Below are 23,197 nucleotides of genomic sequence, written 5' to 3'. Positions count from 1 at the left end.
TACCATTTTTTATTGGGCATCTATGATACCATTTTATAGATGCCCAGTAAAACATCTCTCCTCACCCACCTCCTCCTCCCCGCCCAAATCAGCCTCGAAGGCCGGCACAAACCCAACACAAGCACACCCACATTTACTCACTCATTCAAACAAACATTCATGCAGCATTCACATAGAACTCATTTAAAAAAGCATTCACACAGCATTCACTCGCTCATTCAAACATATTCACGTTCACTCGCTCATTTGCGCAGCACTCATTTCAATGAAATGAATGCTGTGTGAATGAGCGACTGACTGTTTGAATGAGTGAGTTAATGCTGTGTGAATGCTTTTTAAAATGATTTCAAACAGCATTCACTTGTTCATTCAAAAACACATCCAAACAGCATTCACATAGCACTTGCTTGCTCATTCAAACACATATTCACACATTCAAACAGCTTTCACTTACTCATTCAAACACAAATTTGCACATTCAAACAGCATTCACACAGCATTTACTCACTCATTCAAGCATATATCCACGGATTCAAACAGCATTTACTTGCATATTCACATGCAACCAACCAACTATACATCACCTCCATCGGATTCATCACAATATACATACAAAATTGCATTTTCCACTTACCTCAGCCCGGTCCAGACACGATACTCTCTGGCTCCTGTGCACAAGAACAGAAACCAAAAGGCATGGAGCACTTCCTTGTTCCTGCACTTATGAACAGGAGCCAGAGAGCTGGAGACATGGTGCCCCCTGGTGCCATGTTCTGTTTGTATGTGCAGGGAGGCATAGGAGCACCCCTTTGCATTGTGGAACTAAAAAGCAGGTTTCCCTTTGACCGTTTAAGGCAGTCAAGGAGCGCTCCTACAAGCAGCTGAGCGGGAGCTCTCCGATTACACTGGGCTGGCTCTGGCCGGTCATACTGGGCGAGGATTCAGGTGGGTCGACGCTGCCTTGCCCATTATGGACGAGCCAACCCCACGCTGCCTGTGCCCGTTACCCAGGAAAGGGGGTCTGTTTCATGCTCTGCAAACCCTGTTAATCTGGGGCTCGCACTGAGGTTTGAGGTGGCTGGGGCTTGGGTTGCCGTGGTTGGGTAACAGGGGTTTGGCAGGCAATTTGATGGGGCCCGGAGGCCGGTGTTGCGTAGATGGTGCCCAAATGCAGCGGTATGTATTGCTCCTACTCTTCTGGCCCTGCAAGCCTGTCCCCTGTGCCACACAGTGACGAAAACATTAAACTACAGTGAAAATAATCAACAACCACAGTAAAATAAATGCTAGGGGAAGTTCATAACTAAGAGAATATTGTGAAAAAGTGTACATAACAAGATGGAAGACCTCAGAAAAAAGCCCCACTCTCATATGATCATTTTTGGAACAGCGGAAAATTGGACTCTGCAAAGAGTGGGCCCTTATAATCTGACCTAAAAAACAGCACACACAATTAAATAATTTCGCGATGAAAGATAATTAAAGCAAGTTTATGGCAGTTAAAAATCCAATGGTGGGTGAATACATGTATGCAATATTATTCTATATTCATATCATATCAGATTTACTCACCATTGTTTAAGGACTTGAAGTTTCCTATACAGTTTACATATTCATATGTAGTTGGTTCTTTAGGGTCTAGCGTTCCTCGAAGCATATGGCAAGCAAACTCCAGTTGATTTTTTGCTGCAATTCAGTGAAAATGCAACGCAAAGAAATTAACAGGTAAAGATTATAAAACATGCCACCTGCACATCAACAACAATGTACTAATTTTTGTAAATTAAATAAGGACCATGACCATTTCTTATGAAACGTTTACTATTCACAACAGTGACCGCAAATGAAATAATTCCAACTATATTTCTTGTTTAAACAAGAACACAGGTTGCTTTTTACTGCAAATGTGTTATCTTCCATTGGAATATTTTTATTTCTCCAACTTTTGAATTGTATACTCTTTGACAAACAGATAGACATGACATTCATTTTACATTCACAGAGGTTGATATGAATTGTCAATTCCATATAGATATTTTCTCACAGCCACCACCACAAATCAAGTCTACTGTTAGGCAGAAACCTGTGCAGTTCCCTGAGAGACCACTGCAAAAGGCTTAAGACTGCAGGTGTTGGAAGTAAACCCAATTGGTAGCAGTCTGTACCACCCAGATTTACCTGGTAGCTGTGGCTGAGCAGCCAGACTTCTCTCAAGAAGAGTTAGACAGTATATAGAGTATACAAGATAGGTACCAAAATACAGTAGCACAAGCAAACACTGACCAGAGCTTTGGTATCAAGTATATAATTATTTATTTAAAGACACACTTAGAAACACTCTAGCACTATTATTATAAGTAAGTTCCAAAACACAGTCACTATTATTATATATACACATCCCTTATTCCTTATTGGACAAGTCTTAGTTAACACCACTTATTTCCAGACAGAGGTGAGCGCTTAACTAAAGATGGCACTCCAATAAGTTTAAGAAAAAGGGAGGGAAAAGGCAGAAATTAGGAACAGCACACAACACAATCCTTTAGAAGCACTCAGTAAGGCAGGAAAGTCAAAGTCTACTTGTGAGCAAAAAGTTCAGAGGCCAGGCTCCCTCTTGGAGAGAGTAGAACACCAATGCGCCCAAGATCACACAGTTTAAAAGGCTTGGAAAGTCTTGCAGAGAGTTCAGAAAGGAATTATTTCAGTTTAGAAAAGTTCAGTTAGCCAGCCTAGGGCCAACCCAAATGGTAAATTGAGGCTTTAAGAGTCACCCCACCCAGACCGTTGTGAGGGAGGCCAGGCAGACACAGTACCTATAAAGTGGAGAGGATCCTCCAGCGGGGGCAGTTGTTCCTGGCAGCAGGTGCAAGTCGCGGCGTCGTCCAGAGGAAGAGATGATCTCGACGTGGAGGAAAGCTGAAGGTTGTTGCACCGCCAGGGAAGAAACCAGCCGCGGAGTTCTCCGGTAAAAAGGTACTACCCTTTTATTTGTGGTAGTGGAAAAACGTGGTATTCCGGTTGCCGGGGTGCTTGGCACAGGCTAGGCAGCCACGAGATGATCCGGCAAGGCGAAAAGGCGGGCAACTGGTTATCCCCACCAGTCAAAGGAAGAAGACTCTTCGGGATGAAGATCTCCTCTGTCGTTGGAAGAAGTGGTGAGTCGGTTCAGCAGGGCTCCACCAGTGGTGTCGTCGTTGCAGGTCGGCTCAGCTTCTCCCTCTTCGGATTCTTTGGTCCTGTGGCGACGTCTCAAGTCCCAGTCCACAAAGCCCTGCTTTTATGCAGAAAACCCCCATTCATCAGTCCTAGCGGTCACTCAAACATGCTAAGTGGTGAGCCGGGCGGCTCACCACTGGGCCAATCACACAAGAGTGCGACTTGAGTTGCCGAGGCAACTCAGTCCAGGGTGCCTAAACCCCCTCCCACACCCCCTGTGGTACCCAGACAGAGTGGCACCACTTTTGGAGGCTTCTGTGGAGAAGCCCGCAAAAAAGTGGAACAAAGGGCTCGACTTGGGTTGGAGTCACAGAAGCTAACACAAATGCCATTTTGGAACCGAGTTCTGGCAAAAAGTACCAACCGGTGAATTAATATTAAATAAATAAACTGGTGGTATGTTTGAGGCTATGTTAAAAAGTATTAGCCTCGAGCAATGGGAAAATCCCATAGGAATATATTCGTGGTTGAATATAAAAAGTAGTATCCACTGCCACCAGCCAAAACTCACTCAGGGGGAACTGGACAGTGCCCCCTCGAACAACAGACCCAGGGGCAATCGAATTGCCCCTACCAGTATGCCCACAATATGATGGTTTGTACTGGTTCTGTTCACAATTTAGGACTATTAAAGCCAATGGTGACTTTACATGCCCTGGGAGACAGTAGTCAGTCCCAGGGTACGGAGTCTATGTTTGGGGGTCACTAAAACACCCCGGTTTTACGGCACGGAGGGTGCTGTGTAACACACATACCAAAAATACATGAAGCCCTATGGAGTAAAAGACCCCATAGCCCATAAAACACATTACAAAGTCAAAGGATATCTCAAATGATGTCTAAGAGTGGGAGAAAAAGAGTCTCACTCTTAGCAGGAGAAAAAAAATAAACCCCAAAAAGCCCCCCCCCCCAGACTAAGGGACAGGAGGATTTAATCCACTCCTGGATGAGTCTCATACCTCTAGTCGATGACATACATCCTAGAGAGACCATCAGCATTTTGGTGGTGACACTCTGACCTGTGCTCAATGGTGAAATCAAACCTTTGCAGGCAGATTGACCATCTCAGTAGTTTTGGGTTTTCCCCCTTCATTTGCATTAACCATCTCAAGGGTTGGTGGTCAGTCTGAATGACAAAAGTAGAACCATACAAGTATGGCCTAAACTTCTTCAGTGCCCACACAATAGCAAAACATTTTCTTTCAATTGTTGCCCACCTTGTCTGAGGATCCTTCAGCTTTCTGCTGATGAAGCAAATGGGGTGCTCCCTACCTTTCTCATCCAGTTAGCTAAGGACTGCACGTATACCTACATTAGAAGCATCTGTCTGCACAATGAAAGTTTGGTGATAGTCAGGAGCTCTCAATACTGGTGCTTGGCGTAGAGCTTTCTTCAGGTTTTCAAAGGCCTGATTGCACTCCTCATTCCATTTGAACTTCTTAGGGAATTTTGGAAAGGAGATTACATTCAGTGGAGAAGCTATGGTCCCATAGCCTCTTTGACACTGCAACCTATTAAACTCACTGCTAATTCTCTACACAGCTTATATTATATGCTCTCCTTTATACCCTGTTCATTACCTTCTGCAAAACCGAATCTGGGTGACTGTATGTCCATTCTGAATTATCTCCCTTCTGGTTCTAACTACAAATATTTGCTTCAGTATGTGTGACACTTGCTTAGCCCCACAGCACAGCGCATGGTTACTACGCACCGAACTCTACCAGATCTGTTAAACTCATGTTGTTATACACAATAATGGCCTGCAGCCTGATGCTACAAACCACTAACGCCTGCACATGCACCTTAGCCACAGTGTGAATTCTGTATCTAGGTGAGCCCTGTCTGCACATGCATTTTAACTCTAGTGTGAATTCTGTATCTAGGTGAGCCCTGTCGGCACATGCATTTTAGCCCTAGTGTGAATTCTGTATCTAGGTGAGCCCTGCCTGCACATGCATTTTAGCCCTAGCGTGCATTCTGTACCTAGATGAGCCCTGTCTGTACATGCATTTTAACCCTAGCGTGAATTCTGTATCTAGGTGAGCCCTGTCTGCACATGCATTTTTGCCCTAGTGTGAATTCTGTATCTAGGTGAGCCCTGTCTGCACATGCATTTTAACCCTAGCGTGAATTCTGTATCTAGGTGAGCCCTGTCTGCACATGCATTTTAGCCCTAGCGTGCATTCTGTACCTAGGTGAGCCCTGTCTGTACATGCATTTTAACCATAGCGTGAATTCTGTATCTAGGTGAGCCCTGCCGGCATATGCATTTTAACTCTAGCATGAATTCTATAAGATGTGAACTGCGATTACATTTGCATTTTGCATCCTTGATTTTAACTAGCATGCATCCCCTGCTTATTAACTGCCTTGCCTGCTCCCTGCTCCTCTTAGTCACCATCATACTGCCCAACATGTTGCCTCAACTTCCAACTACCACGTGCACGACCTTACCTAACTCCATCTCATCCAACGGCATACCGCCAATGATAAGTGAGGCACCCTTTGTGCCACTAGTTAGCACCCCCTGCCCCACCATAGACAGGAATACTAGACTCAGAGCTAGATTAGCCAAAATCCACGAGCCACTTGCCCGTTCCTTGCCCACCACAACAAGACCTAGCACCACTCCCACCAACTTCAAACTTGAATTATCTCTGAACCACCTTACAAAATACCCACCTCACCCCACTAACCAGAGAAATACTAAACCCATACAGAAGTTGTCAGCCTCTACTTCCACTACACCCTTAGCGAGCCCCCAAATCAAGGGAGCGTTAACGCCAGATCCCTAGTAGCTCACGCAACTGAAATTGCAGACTTAATTATTAATGAAGACCTAGACCTCCTTGCCATTACAGAGACCTGGTTCCATCCGGCAGCAGGCCCCATGCTTATGCTAGCAGTCCCTGATAATTACACTATCTTGAGACAAGACCGACCTAACTCCAGAGGAGGCGGTGTTGCCATCATTCATAAATGTAGCCTTACTATTAGAGTAGCTACCACCATCAGCGTCCCCTCTTGTGAACTACTCTCAGCCAAAGTTCCCATTACCAACACCCAAACCCTTAACATCCATGTGATCTATCGCCCTCCAGGCCCATTAGGTACATTCGATGAGGATCTTAACACTATCCTATCGACTAGCCTAAAAAACTCTACAGAGGTGCTCACCTTGGGAGACTTCAATTTGGGTTTCAACGACCCCGACGACCAAGCCGCCATCACCACGCTGAACACCCTGACTGAATTAGGATTTACTCAAAGAAGCCTACAACCCACCCATGACAAGGGGAGAATACTTGACTGGGTGGCTGACTATAATTGCCTAGCTAACATCACTGATATCTCTCCACTAGCCTGGACCGACCACCACCTGGTATCATTCCTGCTGTCCACGACCAGACCCCCTCCTATGCAGTCTAGTAGGGCCCCACCCACTCTCACGAGAAACAAAAAGAGCATCACGGCGGAGAGACTCATCCCCAACCTTCTCCTCACACTTAACTCACTCCCTGACAACCTGAATCCTGAGAGCCTAGTCGAGGAATATAATAAAATTATGTCCACCTCCCTGGACTTAATCGCCCCTCTCAAACTTAGGTCAAGCAAGCCCAAAACACACTTGAACAACTGGTACACACCATTCCTCAAAAGCTTAAGACAGAAAAAAAGAAATTGTGAAACTATTTGGAAAAGAGACCCATCAGTAGCCAACAAAATCAAATTCACCAAACTAGCGGCCATGTATAAAAAAGAAATCATTTTAGTCAAACACACTTCCTTTGACTCCCGCATCTCCCAAGCCAGTTCAAACATTAAGGAACTATTTTCTATTCTGAAAGAAGTGGCAACCCCTATATCACCACCAGACAACTGCATCAAGGATAAGAACTGGTGCACCGACATCCAAAATGCCTTAGCTAACAAAATCACCATGTTACAAAATAAAATATCCTTCAAAAAAACATCTTTGAATAACCCTGCCCTGTCCAAGCTACCTGAGAAGCAGACTACAAGTGAACATACCCGATTCAATTTCACAAAAGTGACTATCCTCGAAGTCGAGAAAATCATCTTGTCACTGAAGCCTTATAACTGCCAGGGAGACCTATGCCCAGCTCAACTTATAAAAGATGCTGCCCGTGACCTCTCCCCATTTATCACAAAGTTAATCAATGCCTCCTTCACCACTGGATCCATCCCAACAAATCTAAAACAATCCTGGGTTCTACCGTCACTAAAAAAACCTACTCTTGACCAAGCTACCCCCACTAATTTCAGACCCCTAACAACGGTACCGTTCCTCCTGAAAATTCTGGACAAGGTAGCCTATGTTCAAATACAGAAGCACTTGGAAGAACACCACCTGTTAGGAGCCAGACAATCAGGCTTCCGACCCCAACATGGGACTGAGACAGCTCTCATCGACGTTAAAACACAGATCGATCTGCTCAGAGACAATGGCCAAGCAGCGTTACTCCTCCTACTTGACCTCTCTGCAGCTTTCGACCTGGTCGACCACTCGGTCCTTTGCACCCACCTACACACGGCTGCCCATTTCTCCCCTGAGGCCATTACATGGATTAGATCCTTCCTCGATGACGAAATCATGAGGGTTTTTTCACCCATAGATGCTGCAGACCCTATACCCATCACCTGTGGCGTACCTCAGGGCTCCTGTGTCTCCCCTACACTGTATAACATATTCACCACGCCCCTTTTCGATGATCTGGATCATCTCGGTATCACCTACACTAACTATGCAGATGATACTCAGATCCTCCTTCGGCTTTCTGGAGATTATGGAAAGGATTTGGCCTTGGTGAATAGGGTTTACATCATCATCCAGGCATGGATGGCCACCCACGGTCTATGCCTGAATGATGATAAACCTGAACTCATCACCTTGGGTACCACTGCCAGCCTAAAGAAATTAAGCCCAGCTTACTCCTCCTTCATGATTGATGGCAACACCATCAGAGAGGGACATGAAGTCAAAACACTGGGCTTCTACTTGGATTCCAACTTCTCCTTTAATAGACAAGTGAACTCACTAGCCTCCTCCACGGCTTACACGTGCAAATTGATCCGCACAGCCAAACCCTTTCTATCCGTCACCAGCTGCCTATCCTTGGCCAGAGCCCTCATACTATCCCGCTTAGACTACTGTAACGCGCTTTATCTTGGATCCTCCAAAGCCATTACTAGCAAGCTTCAAACCCTCCAGAATAATGCACTTAGTGCGGTTTTGGGCATCTCCAGAAGATACCACATAACAGTATACAGCCAGCAGAACAAGTGGACCCCCATTAAAGACAAAATCTCCATTAAAATGCCTCACTCACCCACAAGTCCCTTAATAACGCGGCCCCCATCTACTTGACAGACAGATTTCACAGACTGACATCCTCGAGACCGACAAGGTTAGCATATAGAGACTGCCTCTCCATCCCCAACTACAAACGCTCTACCATAGGAGGCAACAGCTTTCCAGTGAAAGCGGCGAAACTGTGGAACTCCCTACCACCCACTCTTAGAATGGCCTTACCCTACCAAAACTTCCGCTCCAAGTTGATGTCTTGGCTGAAGACAGCCACCATCTAAACATACTGAACCAGGACGCCTCTCCCTCCTTTCATCCGATTATGCAATTGTTAACTGTATATATGTATATACTGTGTGCTCTCCTACATTATTACTGCGTATATGCCATGTATATATTTTACTGTCTGTAACTAAGCTTCGCAAATTCTTGTATCTGCTGCGCCCTGTTACCCTCGGGCATTCCGGCGCATTACAAATAATAAACCAAACCAAACCAAACCATAGTTCTCTATGAAATTCCTGTAATACCCAGTGAGGCCTAGGAAGGCTCTCACCTGGGTTTGAGTAGTAGGTGTTGTCCAATTTTGCACAGCTTCAATCTTACTGAGCAAAGGCCTTATTTCTCCACCTGCTACCTCATGCCCAAGGTAGACAACCTTACTCTGACCAATCTGGCATTTACTTGCCTTTTTGGTCAGATTGGCCTGTCCAAGAGCCTGCACAACATGTTCTAGGTGGTTAACATGCTCTTCCCAGGATTGGCTGAATACTGCAATGTCATCCAAGTATGCCATGCAGAAGTCCTCCATCCCAGCCAGAACCTGATTTACCATCCTTTGGAATGTTGCAGGTGCATTTTTCAACCCGAAAGGCATAACCTTAAATTGGTATAAGCCAACTGGGGTAGAAAATGCAGCTTTCTCCTTGGCATGGTCTGTCAGGGCTCTTAGCCAATAGCCTGACGTAAGGTCAAATGTGCTGAGGAACTTGGTTGAACCAAGTCTATCCACCAACTCATCTGTCCTTGGCAAAGGGTGGGCATCAGGCTTGGTGACTGCATTAAGAGCTCTATAGTTCACACAGAATCTCAATTCTTTGGATCCTGCCTTTGGTACTAACACAACTGGGCTAGACCATGGACTAGTAGAGGGCTCTATTACCCCGAGATCATGCATCTTCTTGACCTCCCCTTTGATGTGGGTCCTTACATTTTCTGACATTCTATATCCTCTGCTTTTGACTGGCAGACAGTCACCAGTAAGTATATCATGCTGTCCCCAAGGGGTCAAGCCTGGTGAAAGTGAGAACAGAGAGTCAAAATGATTTAACATAGATTTGCACTCTTCTTGTTGCTCAAGTGTCAGGTTTGAAGAGAGATTCACTCCTTCAATCTTTTCATCCAAGGGTAAGCCTTTGAGGAGATCAGGGAGAGCTTCACTCTCTTCTTCCTCTTCTGTTGAAGCTAGAAGCAAGGCTCCTACTTCAGGCCTGGAGACATACGCCTTTAGTCTGTTGGTGTGGAAGACTCTGGGAGCCTCCTTGGGATTGCCAAGTCCACCAGATAGTTCACCTCTCCAAGTTTACCCACAACCTTGAAAGGTCCCATCCATTTATCTTGCAAGGCCCTCTGCCTTGTTGGGATCATAACTAGAACTAGCTGGTCTTGAGTGAACTCAACTAGTTAGCCTTTTGGTCATGCCAATGCTTGACCAAAGCTTGTCCAGCTTTCAGGTTATCACTAGCTTCTGCCATCATTTGTGACATTCTCCTCCGAGACCTATCACATAGTCAGTAACTCTGACTGGCTTGGGGGAAGGAGCACTCTCCAGCTCCTCCTTAATCAGGGCCAATGGACCTCTGACTGGATGGCCATAAAGAAGTTCAAAGGGAGAATAACCTACTCCGTCTGAGGGACTTCTCTATAAGCAAAGAGAAGGCATGGCAATAGAAGGTCCCACTTTCTTTTAAGGGGCTCTTCTAAAGCACCTATCATGCTCTTCATGGTTCTGTTGAACCTTTCTACCAACCCTTTTGTCTGAGGGTGGTAGGCGGTAGAGAACTTGTAAGTGACTCCACAGGTTTTCCACATGGCTTGACATAAAATTTGACCCCCTGTCAGAGATTACTTCCTTAGGAAACCCAACCCTGGTAAGAAAATACCAAGGAGGGCCTTAGCCACAGCCTGAGCTTTAACAGTCCTCATAGGAATTGCCTCAGGGTACCTAGTAGCATGGTCTACTATGACAAGGATAAACCTATTGCCTGAGGAGGTTGGGGGATCAAGGGGACCAACAATGTCAATCCCTACCCTCTCAAATGGGACTCCCACAACTGGGAGAGGCACTAAAGGTGCCACATTCTTGTAACCACCTTACCAGAAGTTTGGCAGGTGTGGCAGCTCTTGCAAAACTTATCTACCTCAGCCCCCATCTTTGGCCAATAAAAGTAGAGTGAAAGCCTTTCCTTGGTCTTCTTGAAACTCAAGTGACCAGCCAAAGGAACCTCATGGGCCAGTTGCAAGAACTGTTGTCTGTTTTCTTGAGGTACTACAAGCCGCGTGTAGTCTCCAGGTGCAGACTCAGTTGGTTCACTGTAGAAGAGGCCATCTTCCCAGTGTAACCTATACTTCCCAGGCTCTTGCCCATCAGCCTGAGAAGCTGCCTGTTGGCGAAGACCTTCCAGAGTTGGACATTCTCTCTGTCCCTTACTGAAGTCTGCCCTGTTGGGTCCACCTTCTGCCGGTAAAGACTGCAGCTCAGGATGGTCAACAGGATCCAGATCTCCAATGAGTTCTTGTCCTTCCACTAGCTCTTCTTCAGAGTCTAGCTCAACCATACAGGGCTGTAGCCCCCTCTCAGCCTCAGCTGGAGGTGGAGTTACAGGTGTAACTTTGGACAACCTAGGGGAAGTCATTGTTGGAAGCACTGCAGTGCTTGCTGCTGGCTGTTTCCTAGAAGTCTTGGGTTTCCCCTTTGCTTCTTGTTGTTCCAAGATACGAAGTTGTAACTCCAGTGGAGTAGGAGTGATATTCTTCTTCATCATCTCCTTGGGAGTACCTCTCATGGTTCTCTCCCTTGCAGTTCTGGTGAGCTCCTGTAACCGTTTACTAGGAGGTCTGGGGGTATGTGACACTACTCCAAGAGTCTTCAGGTCATTACCCAACAGAACCTTTCCTGGTACCTCACTTTGTATGCTGACAGGTATCTTCACAGTCATGTCATTACACTGGATGAGAACTGGTAATTGGGGAAGCATCTGCACAGGCCCTCCAGCTAACTTGGTGAGGCGTTTGGGTGCCTTAGCAACATCCTCAGCCTGAAAAAAAGATTTATCCACCACAGTTATGCTGCTCTCAGTGTCCCTAATGGCAGGAGTCTCCTGACCATTCACCTGGACACTGTTCTTATAATACTCTTTAGTATTATCTGGGATAGAGTTATAGACATCAAAATTCTATTGTTCCCACAGACCCAGAGACACTAAAGAAACACTGGCTGATACTCCAATGGGTTCATCAGCCAGTAGTAGAAAGTTTCCACTTGCCATTTGTCCTTCATCCTCTGGAGCGAAGGCTAAGGAGACAAGCTGGGCCCCTGAAGGTTTACCCTTACATCTGGGATCTCCTTTCACATGGTCAGGCGAGCTACAAACATAGCATTTACCAAATGCTTTCTGGAATGGTGGCTTGCTCTGACCTCCTTCTGGTTTACCACCAGAAGGTAAACTACTCTGATTTGGTTTCCCTTGTGGCTTACCCGTATTGTTTTGTTTGGGGCGCTCTTTGGGATTGGAATTATTAGAATTATCTTTGAAGTCCTTTTTTGGCTGTTTCCCCTCATCCTTTTTCTGAGTTACCCCAGCGTCCTTGTGAGTAGCCCTGTTGGCAACCCACAAGTCAGCAGCCTTAGCTAGTTTTCTGGAATCTAATTCCTTTGAATCAGCCAGGTGCTGTCTGAGCTCAGGAGAGCAGGCATCATAAATTGACTCCAACATCACAAGATTCTTCATTGCCTCATAAGTGTTCACTTTGTAACCCTTAATCCATCCCTCTAAGTTCTTCAAACTTTCACTCACCCAGGTAGCCCAAGGGGTACCATCATGCTTTCTGAGGGTCCTGAACCTCTTAAGGTACTGGGAAGGGGTCTTCCCAAATCTAGCTATCAAAGCTAGCTTCACACATTCATAATCCTTCTTATCCTCCTCCCCCAACTCCATTACCACATCAGTTGCAACAGGGGGGAGCCTAGAAAGTAACTCATTTCATGTAATGTTCTGGAGCCCATGATTTCTACTCAAACATGCTCAACCAATCCAACACATCCAACTTAGGCTCATACATACCCACAAGCTCTTTAGGCATCCGGGGTCTTTTGGGACTGGAACTCCTAAAGGATCCGGAGAGAGAAGCCTTTTCCACAGACAATCTTTTCATCTCTAACTCATGCCTGAGCTCAATTTCCCTGAGCCTTAGTTCTTGATTCAGTTCTTGGTGTATTTGGTCTGCTTGAGTATTAAGTCTCTTAAACTCCAATTCAAGTTTCATTTTCTCTAGTTCCAGATATTGATTAAATTGGTAAAGGTCCAGTAGGTACAGCTGGCAGGGCAGGTAGAGGCCCAGGAGAGACAACTACATCATCTTCACCCTCCTCTTCTGCTTCTGACCCAAGATTATCAACACTAGCATCAATATCAATATCATTGCTGTTATCTACATTTGCTGGAGTGGTAGGTTCCTCTGAACCACCATCCAGACTTTGGTTTGCTAACAACCTTTCTACTAGCTCCATTTTCTTGCCTTTAGTCAGGAGATTCTTATGCTTGCAGAGAACTCTTAAACAATCAGCAGTTTATGTAGCAAGGGACTCTCGACTATAACTTTCCATAGTTGACAGGTTTAGAGAATAACTTTTTTGTGCTAAGCTTTGTGGTTAGTTGCACTAAGGTATCTATAAGCACACTAAAATGTATACTCAATACAAATCCCACCGCTGTACACCAGTGTTAGGCAGAAACCTGTGCAGTTCCCTTCGGGACCACTGCAAAAGGCTTAAGACTACAGGTGTTGGCAGTAAACCCAATTGGTAGCAGTCTGTACCACCCAGATTTACCTGGTAGCTGTGGCTGAGCAGCCAGACTTCTCTCAAGAAGAGTTAGACAGTATATAGAGAATACAAGATAGGTACCAAAATACAGTAGCACAAGCAAACACTGACCAGAGCTTTGGCATCAAGTATATAATTATTTATTTAAAGACACACTTAGAAACACTCTAGCACTAATATTATAAGTAAGTTCAAAAACACAGTCACTATTATTATATATACATCCCTTATTCCTTATTGGACAAGTCTTAGTTAACACCACGTATTTCCAGACAGAGGTGAGCGCTTAACTAAAGATGGCACTCCAATAAGCAATACGTTCAAGAAAAAGGGAAGGAAAAGGCAGACATTAGGAACAGCACACAACACAATCCTTTAGAAGCACTCAGCAAGGCAGGAAAATCAAAGTCTACTTGTGAGAAAAATGTTCAGAGGCCAGACTCCCTCTTGGAGAGAGTAGAACACCAATGCGCCCAAGATCACACAGTTTAAAAGGCTTGGAAAGTCTTGCAGAGAGTTCGGAAAGGAATTAGTTCAGTTTAGAAAGTTCAGTTAGCCAGCATAGGGCCAACCCAAGTGGTAAATTGAGGCTTTAAGAGTCACCCCACACAGACCGCTGCGAGGGAGGCCAGGCGGACACAGTACCTTTAAAGTGGAGAGGATCCTCCAGCGGGGGAAGTTGTTCCTGGCAGCGGGCGCAAGTCACGGCTTCATCCAGAGGAAGAGATGATCTTGATGTGGAGGAAAGCTGAAGGTCGTTGCACTGCCAGGGAAGAAACCAGCCGCAGAGTTCTCCGGTAAAAAAGGTACTACCCTTTTATTCACGGTAGTGGAAAAACATGGTATTCCGGTTGCCGTGGCACAGGAAAGGCGGCCACGAGATGATCCGGGAAGGCGAAAAGGCGGGCAACTGGTTATCCCCATCAGTCAAAGGAAGAAGACTCTTCGGGATGAAGATCTCCTCTGTCGTTGGAAGAAGTGGTGAGTCGGTTCAGCAGGGCTCCACCGGTGGTGTCGTCGTTGCAGGTTGGCTCAGCTTCTCCCTCTTCGGATTCTTCGGTCCTGTGGCGACGTCTCAAGTCCCAGTCCCCAAAGCCCTGCTTTTATGCAGAAAACCCCCATTCATCCGTCCTAGCTGTCACTCAAACATGCTAAGTGGTGAGCCGGGCGGCTCACCACTGGGCCAATCACACAAGCGTGCGACTTGAGTTGCAGAGGCAACTCAGTCCAGGGTGCCTAAACCCCCTCCCACACCCCTTGTGGTACCAAGACAGAGTGGCACCACTTTTGGAGGCTTCTGTGGAGAAGCCCGCCAAAGAGTGGAACAAAGGGCTCGACTTGGGTTGGAGTCACAGAAGCGAACACAAAAGCCATTTTGGAACTGAGTTCTGGCATAAAATACCAACCGGTGAATTAATATTAAATAAATAAACCAGCGGTATTTTTGAGGCTATGTTAAAAAGTATTAGCCTCGAACAATGGGAAAATCCCATAGGAATATATTTGCGGTTGAATATAAAAAGTAGTATCCACTGCCAACAGCCAAAACTCGCTCAGGGGGGACTGGACAGTGCCCCCTCAAACAACAGACCCAGGGGCAATCAAATTGCCCCTACCAGTACGCCCACAATATGATGGTTTGTACTGGTTCTGTTCACAATTTAGGACTAGTAAAGGCAATGGTGACTTTACATGCCCTGGGAGACAGTAGTCAGTCCCAGGGTACGGAGTCTATGTTTGGGGGTCACTATGACACCCCGGTGTGGGGGGGTGTGGCCGGCACGCATGCCGTGAGGACAGGCATCCACAGAGCCCCGTCCGTGATCCTAAGTTAAATGAATAACTATCGCTAATTCCAAGCATGGCAACACGAGGCAAAAACAGAATATTGCAGGGGAACTGATTGCCGGCACTCGACAGCAATCCTGGGCGGAATCGGAGCAGACGCCAGAAAACGAGAAGCCCGAAGCCGAGCCCCTAGGACTCCAAGATGGCGGCGCCCACCGCGGAGCAGAACTAAATCAGCCTCGGCCCCCCGGGCCATCCTACGGACCACCGCAGCTGGGGGCGCCGCTGCGGATGAGCCAACCGCCGGCTCTGCCGACCGCATCCCGGCCCAAGCGGGCGGACGCTTGAGAGTGGAGCCGGGGGACTGCTGCAGCCGCGGCCCGAGGAGGGACTGGAGCGCGGGCGCGGCCTGGATGGAGATCCGCCCGCTGAGGACGGAGGAGCAGGAGACGAGGAGCTGTGCCCGCGGCGCTGACCCGCCTGCAAGCGGGTGAGACCGGGTAGGCGCACGGCTGAGCGGAATCAGAGGGGGCGCAACAGAAGGCGGCAAGCCCCCATATATAACGCAGAACACGGGACCGGGATCCCTCCACATCCCTCCTTCACGGGACCACTCGAACTCGCCTCGCACGACCTCCCAGCACTTGGGAGTGGGAGGAAGGCCTGCTTTATCTTGGCCCCTGGTCAGTGGGAAGGTGCGGGGGGCCTGCACCTAACAAAGCAGCCCACGCGCACAATAATAAACGCACCACCGCAATAGCTGAAGTCACAGGAGCGGCCTGGGGACCCCCCTGAGGGACTGGACTGAAAGCGGCTGAAGACCGTCAGCCCACCTGAAGCCTGGTGCCCCCCCAAACACACATTGGTCACTACGGGCAGGCAAATGCCCCCTCCAAGAGGATGACAGCAAAAGGATAATCAAGGGGCAACTGTTAATGCATGACACACGGCCATAGGGATACTCGTCACTGGAACAAGCCTCAAGTAAACATAAGGCACCAGTAGTTGGGGCATCAAGAGGGACAAGGCCCGCCCAACACCAACTCGAAGACCAGCTTGAAACACACCCTATCAGCACAAACCAACGGGCAAGAAAGTGAGGCAGAGAAGCCCGCACTACACCCTAAGCAGCTGGTCACTGGCCAGAAAGGGAACCCGGCCCAGGGATCCCACCGAGCAACACCAGATCTACAACACTAACTAACGGCAGTAAATAAGGGCCACGTAACCTGTGGATCAAGACCTGGAACAGGCCACCGAAGGGCCCTGGGGAGGGAGATGTCACCCCCCCCAACGGCAAACTGAAACTGGTCACGATGGACTCTTTCACGACGGCCAAACCCCAGAGACAACCACAACAGGCCCAGGAAACCTCGGGGGAACCCCCACAACAGGAAGAGGATCTTAAACATGCGCAGGTCCTACAGGCAATATCGGCCCTCCGCACATCGGTGGAAAGGAAGATAGAGGAGGTGAAATCGGACATACAACTCATGCGTCAGGATGCTCGCAACCTCACTGAAAGGGTCACGGCTGCAGAAAATACACTACAGGACACAGTGGAGGGTACCCAGGAATTGAAAACGAAAGTACAAGAACTTGAGCAAAAGATGGCGAGGCTGGAGGCGCGCTCAGAAGATGCCGAGGGCCGAGCCCGCCGAAATAATATTCGCATATTAGGAGTTCCCAAGGACTTGGAGGGCCCAGACCCGACCGAGTTCATTGAGACATTGCTACTACAAGAGATAGGCCCAGGGAAGCTTTCCCAGGGGTTCTCCGTGGAGAGAGCCCACAGATCCCTTCAGAAACGCCCACCGCCAGGCTCGCACCCACGACCAATTATAGCCAAAATTCTGAATTTCCGTGATCGTGAAACCATACTACGATATTCGAGAGAAGGAGGAGAAATCATACGGAAGGACTCGACAATGGTCATATACCCGGACTATACACCCACTGTGCAACGAGCAAGGAACTCCTTCATTCTAATAAAAGCACAATTACGGAAACTCAACATAAAATACATGCTGCTATACCCGTCACGCCTCAAGGTCCTACACAAAGGAAGAGCGATATTCCTGGAGAGTCCCGCCGCAGCAAATTTGTGGCTGGAACATAACAACCTGGCTGATGGCAAAGATGACACACCGAGAACAGAAATGGGATGACAACCTACCCGCCGTAACAAGAAAAACAGTGAGACCTCCCCATGCGAGGCCACCAAAGCGGACAATGAAACTACAGTGGAATTCTACTGAGACGAAAGCTGGATCGGACGAGAACTCGAAGGATCACACGAGCACGAAGAAGCAACCCACCCCTACGGAAACCGTGTGGGCAATCTACCTACACGCATCCTGATCCGGAAGGCCAGAAGTGGCCTGGAAGGCTCAGGAACCCCTGAGTGTTGCAAGTTGGAAGCAACTGCTGGGGGCAGTTTAAAGTTGCACTGTTTGCAGTTTCCATTCAAAAGAATGGACGTTACTACTGTTGGTAAGTCTCCGAAAGAGGAAAGAGGGAGAGGAGGGGATGAGCTGAGGGAGGAGGAAACCCACACCCTGACCCATACAGGGAAGGAATCATCAACACCAGTACCAGGCACACGGACACAAAGAAGGGGAGAACAGAACGACCATTATACCCGCTTTAAACCACCATGACCTCAACGGCAATTAAAATATTGACATGGAATGTGCTAGGTCTGGGGACATATATCCGCAGAAACAGAATCAAGACTTACCTGCATAGAAAAGGGGTGATGATAGCGCTATTACAGGAGACCCATTGCACGGCGGACTCACTGGCCAAACTCCAAACACACTGGGGAGGGCAGGGATTTGGCACAACATACTCCAAATATGCCAGAGGAGTGTACACCTGGATAAACCCACAGCTCCCCTTTCGTCTGACTAAATCAGAAGTAGACCCAGAGGGAAGGTTTGTAATGATAAGGGGGCACATAGAGCAGACAGAAATATGCATAATGAACTCCTATTTCCCTAACAACAATATACCGGACCACATGGACTCACTATACCCCAAAATTGTGCAACATAGAGATAAACTGCTCATATGGGGGGGGCGACCTTAACTGTGTATGTGATTCGGCACTAGACAGATCCATTCCCCACCCGAAGGGCCCATCAGCAGCGACGATGGCACTGACCGCAATGATAGACAGGTTGGACCTGGCAGACGCATGGCGGGAAGCACACCCAACACTAAGAGGATACTCATACTACTCGTCCCCACATACGCTATACACGAGATTGGATCACATCCTCATAGGCAGGGAACACTTGCCCCAAGTGGAAGGAGCGCAATATTTGGGAAGAACCATATCTGATCACTCCCCACTCTTGGTAACATGGAACCACAATGGCCCTAGACCCCCAATTCCCATGTGGAAAATGTGTGCGGAAGCTCTCAAGACCCAGATTTTAGGGAGGAACTACAAGACTCCATAGACAGCTACATAGAAATTAATGTGGGAAGCGTAGAGCATAGCAGCACGGTGTGGGATGCCCTGAAAACAGTGATAAGGGGAGAAATCATTGCGAAGGCAGGGGGAATCAAAAGACAGCTCAGGAGGGACCTAGATCAGCTGGAGAAGGAGATAGAAAAATTGGAAGCAGCGCCCACAGGGGCTCGTAATAGGGAAACGGAACTTCGGAAACTCAGGGAGGAAAATGATATGGCATGGAGTAGACTAGAAAAGCTCGACTACACGGCCAAAACGAATAGAACACACACTGAGGCGGACAGACCGGGCAGGTTGCTGGCCTGGCTATGCCGAAGGGTCACCCTAGGCACCCCACCACCTCACTGCAAGATGAGGAAGGGAACATACATCACAATCAGCAGAACATACACAACACTTTTAAACGCTTCTATGCACAACTCTATTCACATGAGGAACAAGTCCCTCCAGGACAGATCACTGACACTCTGGATGAGATAGGGCTCCATAAAATGCCCCCCGAACAAGCTCTGATACTAGACGCTGCAATCACGCTCGAAGACATTACAGAGGCCATCAGGTCTCTGGCCACATGCAAGGCGCCTGGAACGGACGGTCTGCCCTCAGAGTTTTACAAAGCATATGAGCCATCCCTTACACCTCTGCTACACAAAGTATACCAAGAGGCATACGAGAGGGGAGTACTGCCCGAAAGCATGAGGGAAACACTAGTGGTCCCGATCCTCAAGCCAAACAAGCCGGCAGATCTGTGTGATTCCTACCGCCCATTGGCAATGTTAAACTATGATGCGAAAATCTTAACTACAATACTAGCCAAGCGACTGTCCAGAATAATAGGGGACATAATACACACCGACCAGAGCGGCTTCATACCAGGCCGAAATACATCAATGAATCTGCGCAGGCTGCAACACATCATAGCGCAAACTAATGAAGACGGGAGCTCATATGCACTAATGTCCCTAGATGCCATAAAGGTGTTTGACTCCATCTATTGGGAGTGGCTCTAGGCCGTGCTCAAGGGATTCGGCTTCGGACCTGGGTTTATTAGATGCGTTCAGATACTATACACCAGACCAAGAGCTAGAGTGAAGTCCGGGAAATATGTATCAGAAGCCTGGGACATACAAAGAGGGACCAGACAAGGCGGCCCGTTATCCCCAATGCTGTACATATTGGGGCTGGAACCCATAGTGATCTATTTTAGGAAGCAGTTCTTTGACGCTGGTATAAGGCTAGGAGGGGTAGACCACATCATTTCGCTTTACGCAGATGATGTTCTCATATATGTTAGAGATCCACAACTAAACGTGCCGACCATGCTAGAAGTCCTGGATAACTACTCCAAAGTATCCGGAATCCAATTCAGCGAGTCAAAATCCTGCATGTTCCCCCTGGCGGCCCTGAAACGCGCAGACATGGGGGCACTTCCGATGGTAGGGATTAAATGGCAAACCACCACATTCAGATAACTAGGCATCCAGATAATGCACACCCCCACACTAGTGCATGAACACAACACAAAGGCAGCCCTCCCGGCCCTGCGCAGGTCCATGAGCTTTTGGTCACGACTCCCCTGTCAATGATGGGGAGGGCCTCAATAGTCAAAAGGATTGTATTACCGCGATTCCTATATGGGTTCCAAAACGTACACTATTATATTAAAAAACCCTTTTTCCGACTGCTGGAGTCACTAATAAAGGGGTTCATATGGGGAGAAAACAGGCACAAAATAGCGCTGTCGACACTATCCCTGCCATACGCACAGGGCGGCATTCAGCTTCCTAATTTAGAAAAATATTACTTAGCAGCCCAACTTAGCTTTGTATCTAAATGGTTTTCTGACAAACCTACCGATGAAAATCCCCTGCTACAGACCATGAGTCTCCCGCTCCACCTGAAAGAACTGGTCTGGGTACCCTCCAAGCTGCTGGGAAGAGCACCCCACATAGTCACCCTGGGGAGGGACATATGGCGCAGAGCGAGAACACTCACTCACACGCAGAATGCTTACGCACCAGAAATCCCACTGCTTGCAGATCTTTACACAACGGCCACCGACCTGAACCAAATCAGATCATGGGAAAGGGAGGGGGTGTACGCTTGGGGAGACCTATACGAGGAAGGCACCTTCCGAGAATTTGCCACGCTACAGGACAAAGAAGGCATTCACCCGGGACAGTTCCTCTGATACCAGAAGGTCCGTGCCGCGGCACAAAGTAAATGGTAAACATGGCCGGAAGAACCGGACACTGAATCACTATTAACCTTGCTATACAACATGGGAGAGGGATGCAGACCAATATCCCAAATATACAGTCACCTGAGTGATATACCTAACCCCCGAAGCATGGAGATGAAAAGCAAATGGGAAACAAATATAGGCATAGAATTGACAGAGGGGGAGTGGAACAGAGCGCTCATATTTCCCAAAGAGGTGTCAAGAAACCACCGATTTCGGCAAATACAGATGAATGTACTGCATCGAACCTAACTCCGAAACGGATAGCCAAATTTAGCAGACAAACGCAGTCAAACTGTACCTGGTGCACGAGGGAAGAAGCAGATCTAATCCATATGATGTGGGAATGCCCCAAAACAAAGACACTGTGGGAAAAAGTGAAACAGACATGCGAGAAAACAGGCATGACCAAATACAAATGGTCGCCCGAGGAGTGTTTGTTGGGAACCTATCCCAGATTAGCCAAGTTAAAGCACACAGTCAGACTTATGGACATAGCATGTATATTGGCCAAACGAACTATAGCCATGTCCTGGAAAAAAACAGCTGGACCACAATATAAAGCATGGCAAGGAGAGACAGAACGATGGTTGCTGGCCGAGACTAAGGAAGAAAGTGTGGCCAGATCTACAGACGAGTCCAGCAGAGCCCTCGAGGCATGGAAAGAACTCACTAGGCACATGCTTCTCCCCACCGACGACAAGCCACCCTGAGCCAATGCCCCGAAACGAACATACCTGCAAGTCAGGCAAGGAGACCCAATGGGACCTAAAAGAGACACTATGAGCCCCGGGAAAGCACCCCCCCACACCCCATGAGCAACCTGATCGACCTTTTCCATTCTCCCCTCCCCCCTAGTACGAGGGAAGCTGAAACATGTGAAAATATCAAGGAGACAGTTGTTGTTGTTTGTTAAAGTTAAAAGTAAAATGTATTGCATTTGAGCATGACTAAGGCACAATGTGGAAGATATGTAACCGCTATTATTGAAAATGCCAATAAACAAATTTTAAAATAAATGACACCCCGGTGTTACGGCACGGAGGGTGCTGTGTAACACACATACCAAAAATACATGAAGCCCTATGGAGTAAAAGACCCCATAGCCCATAAAACAAATTACAAAGTCAAAGGATATCTCAAATCGTGTCTAAGAGTCGGAGAAAAAGAGTCTCACCTAGCAGGAGAAAAAAATAAACCCCAAAAATCCAGCAAAGCTGCTGGGGGACTCACTAGGTTTGGGAAATTAGCCTTAACAGAGAATTCTCCCTAACATCTACCTATTGCTAATCAGTTCATAAGTTCTGTCAATTTCCATTCTCGCAGTCAGGAGCACTAAGGCCAGAAACCCTCTGTTGTACCGGTTTCCATTTTCATTATTTAAAGCATCAGCATTCTGGGACCAAAACTGTATGGCCAGTCCAGCACTGGCCACACAGTCCCAATTTGAACAGAAGAATGATTGTTTCTCCGTTCATCATCTACGGTATTCCCAGGTCCTGCACCACCCCATCTTGAACTGTTTTGATTTTGGATATGTTTTGTGCAAGTATGTAAACTGGATCAACCTAAGCGTATCACTTATGCCCACTTAATTTCACATACAAAGCTGTAACCTTGCATGCTTCCTTCTACCTGCTAGACTAAGTCACCATCTCTAGCAGTCAGTGCAACATCAGATATCAGTAGATTGTACAGATGAGAGTGTAACCCCTGACCGGCCCATAGAGTCAGAGCTTACTCTCTAGTACTTTAAAACAAGATAGCTGCACCTTGAGGTGGATGGGGGTGCAGGTTTTTACTCCTACACTAATCAACAAGGACAACTCAATGGTTTGGCAAAGGGGAGTCCGTTTAATGACAAGTACAAAAAAACGGGGAAACATGGAAATCAACAGTGATGCGATAGCCCGTCTCGCTTCAACCCCCAACAACTTCATGCAATCAGTAACAGTTATACTCAAAATTCATCATCATTGACGTGTAACACTCAAAAAGATTATCATGCAATTCTATTGGTTTGAAAAGGTAACT

The 23,197-nt window shown here is 47.3% G+C and overlaps 1 protein-coding gene across 11 annotated transcripts in view; it reads right to left on the bottom strand.

Annotated features, from left to right (window-relative positions):
• Positions 1-23,197, bottom strand: part of CLOCK (clock circadian regulator) — a 2,930,945-nt gene that overhangs the window by 1,566,321 nt on the left and 1,341,427 nt on the right. For all 11 annotated transcript variants that reach the window (XM_069631637.1, XM_069631640.1, XM_069631638.1 and 8 more), the window contains one exon: positions 1,573-1,686. In XM_069631637.1, the coding sequence (XP_069487738.1) occupies positions 1,573-1,686 (114 nt within the window). The remainder of the gene's footprint in view (positions 1-1,572; positions 1,687-23,197) is intronic.

Source organism: Ambystoma mexicanum, chromosome 6q (assembly GCF_040938575.1).
Source record: "Ambystoma mexicanum isolate Mex_15411 chromosome 6q, UKY_AmexF1_1, whole genome shotgun sequence".
Taxonomy (NCBI): domain Eukaryota; kingdom Metazoa; phylum Chordata; class Amphibia; order Caudata; family Ambystomatidae; genus Ambystoma; species Ambystoma mexicanum.
This window is presented reverse-complemented; position numbering and strand designations above follow the sequence as displayed.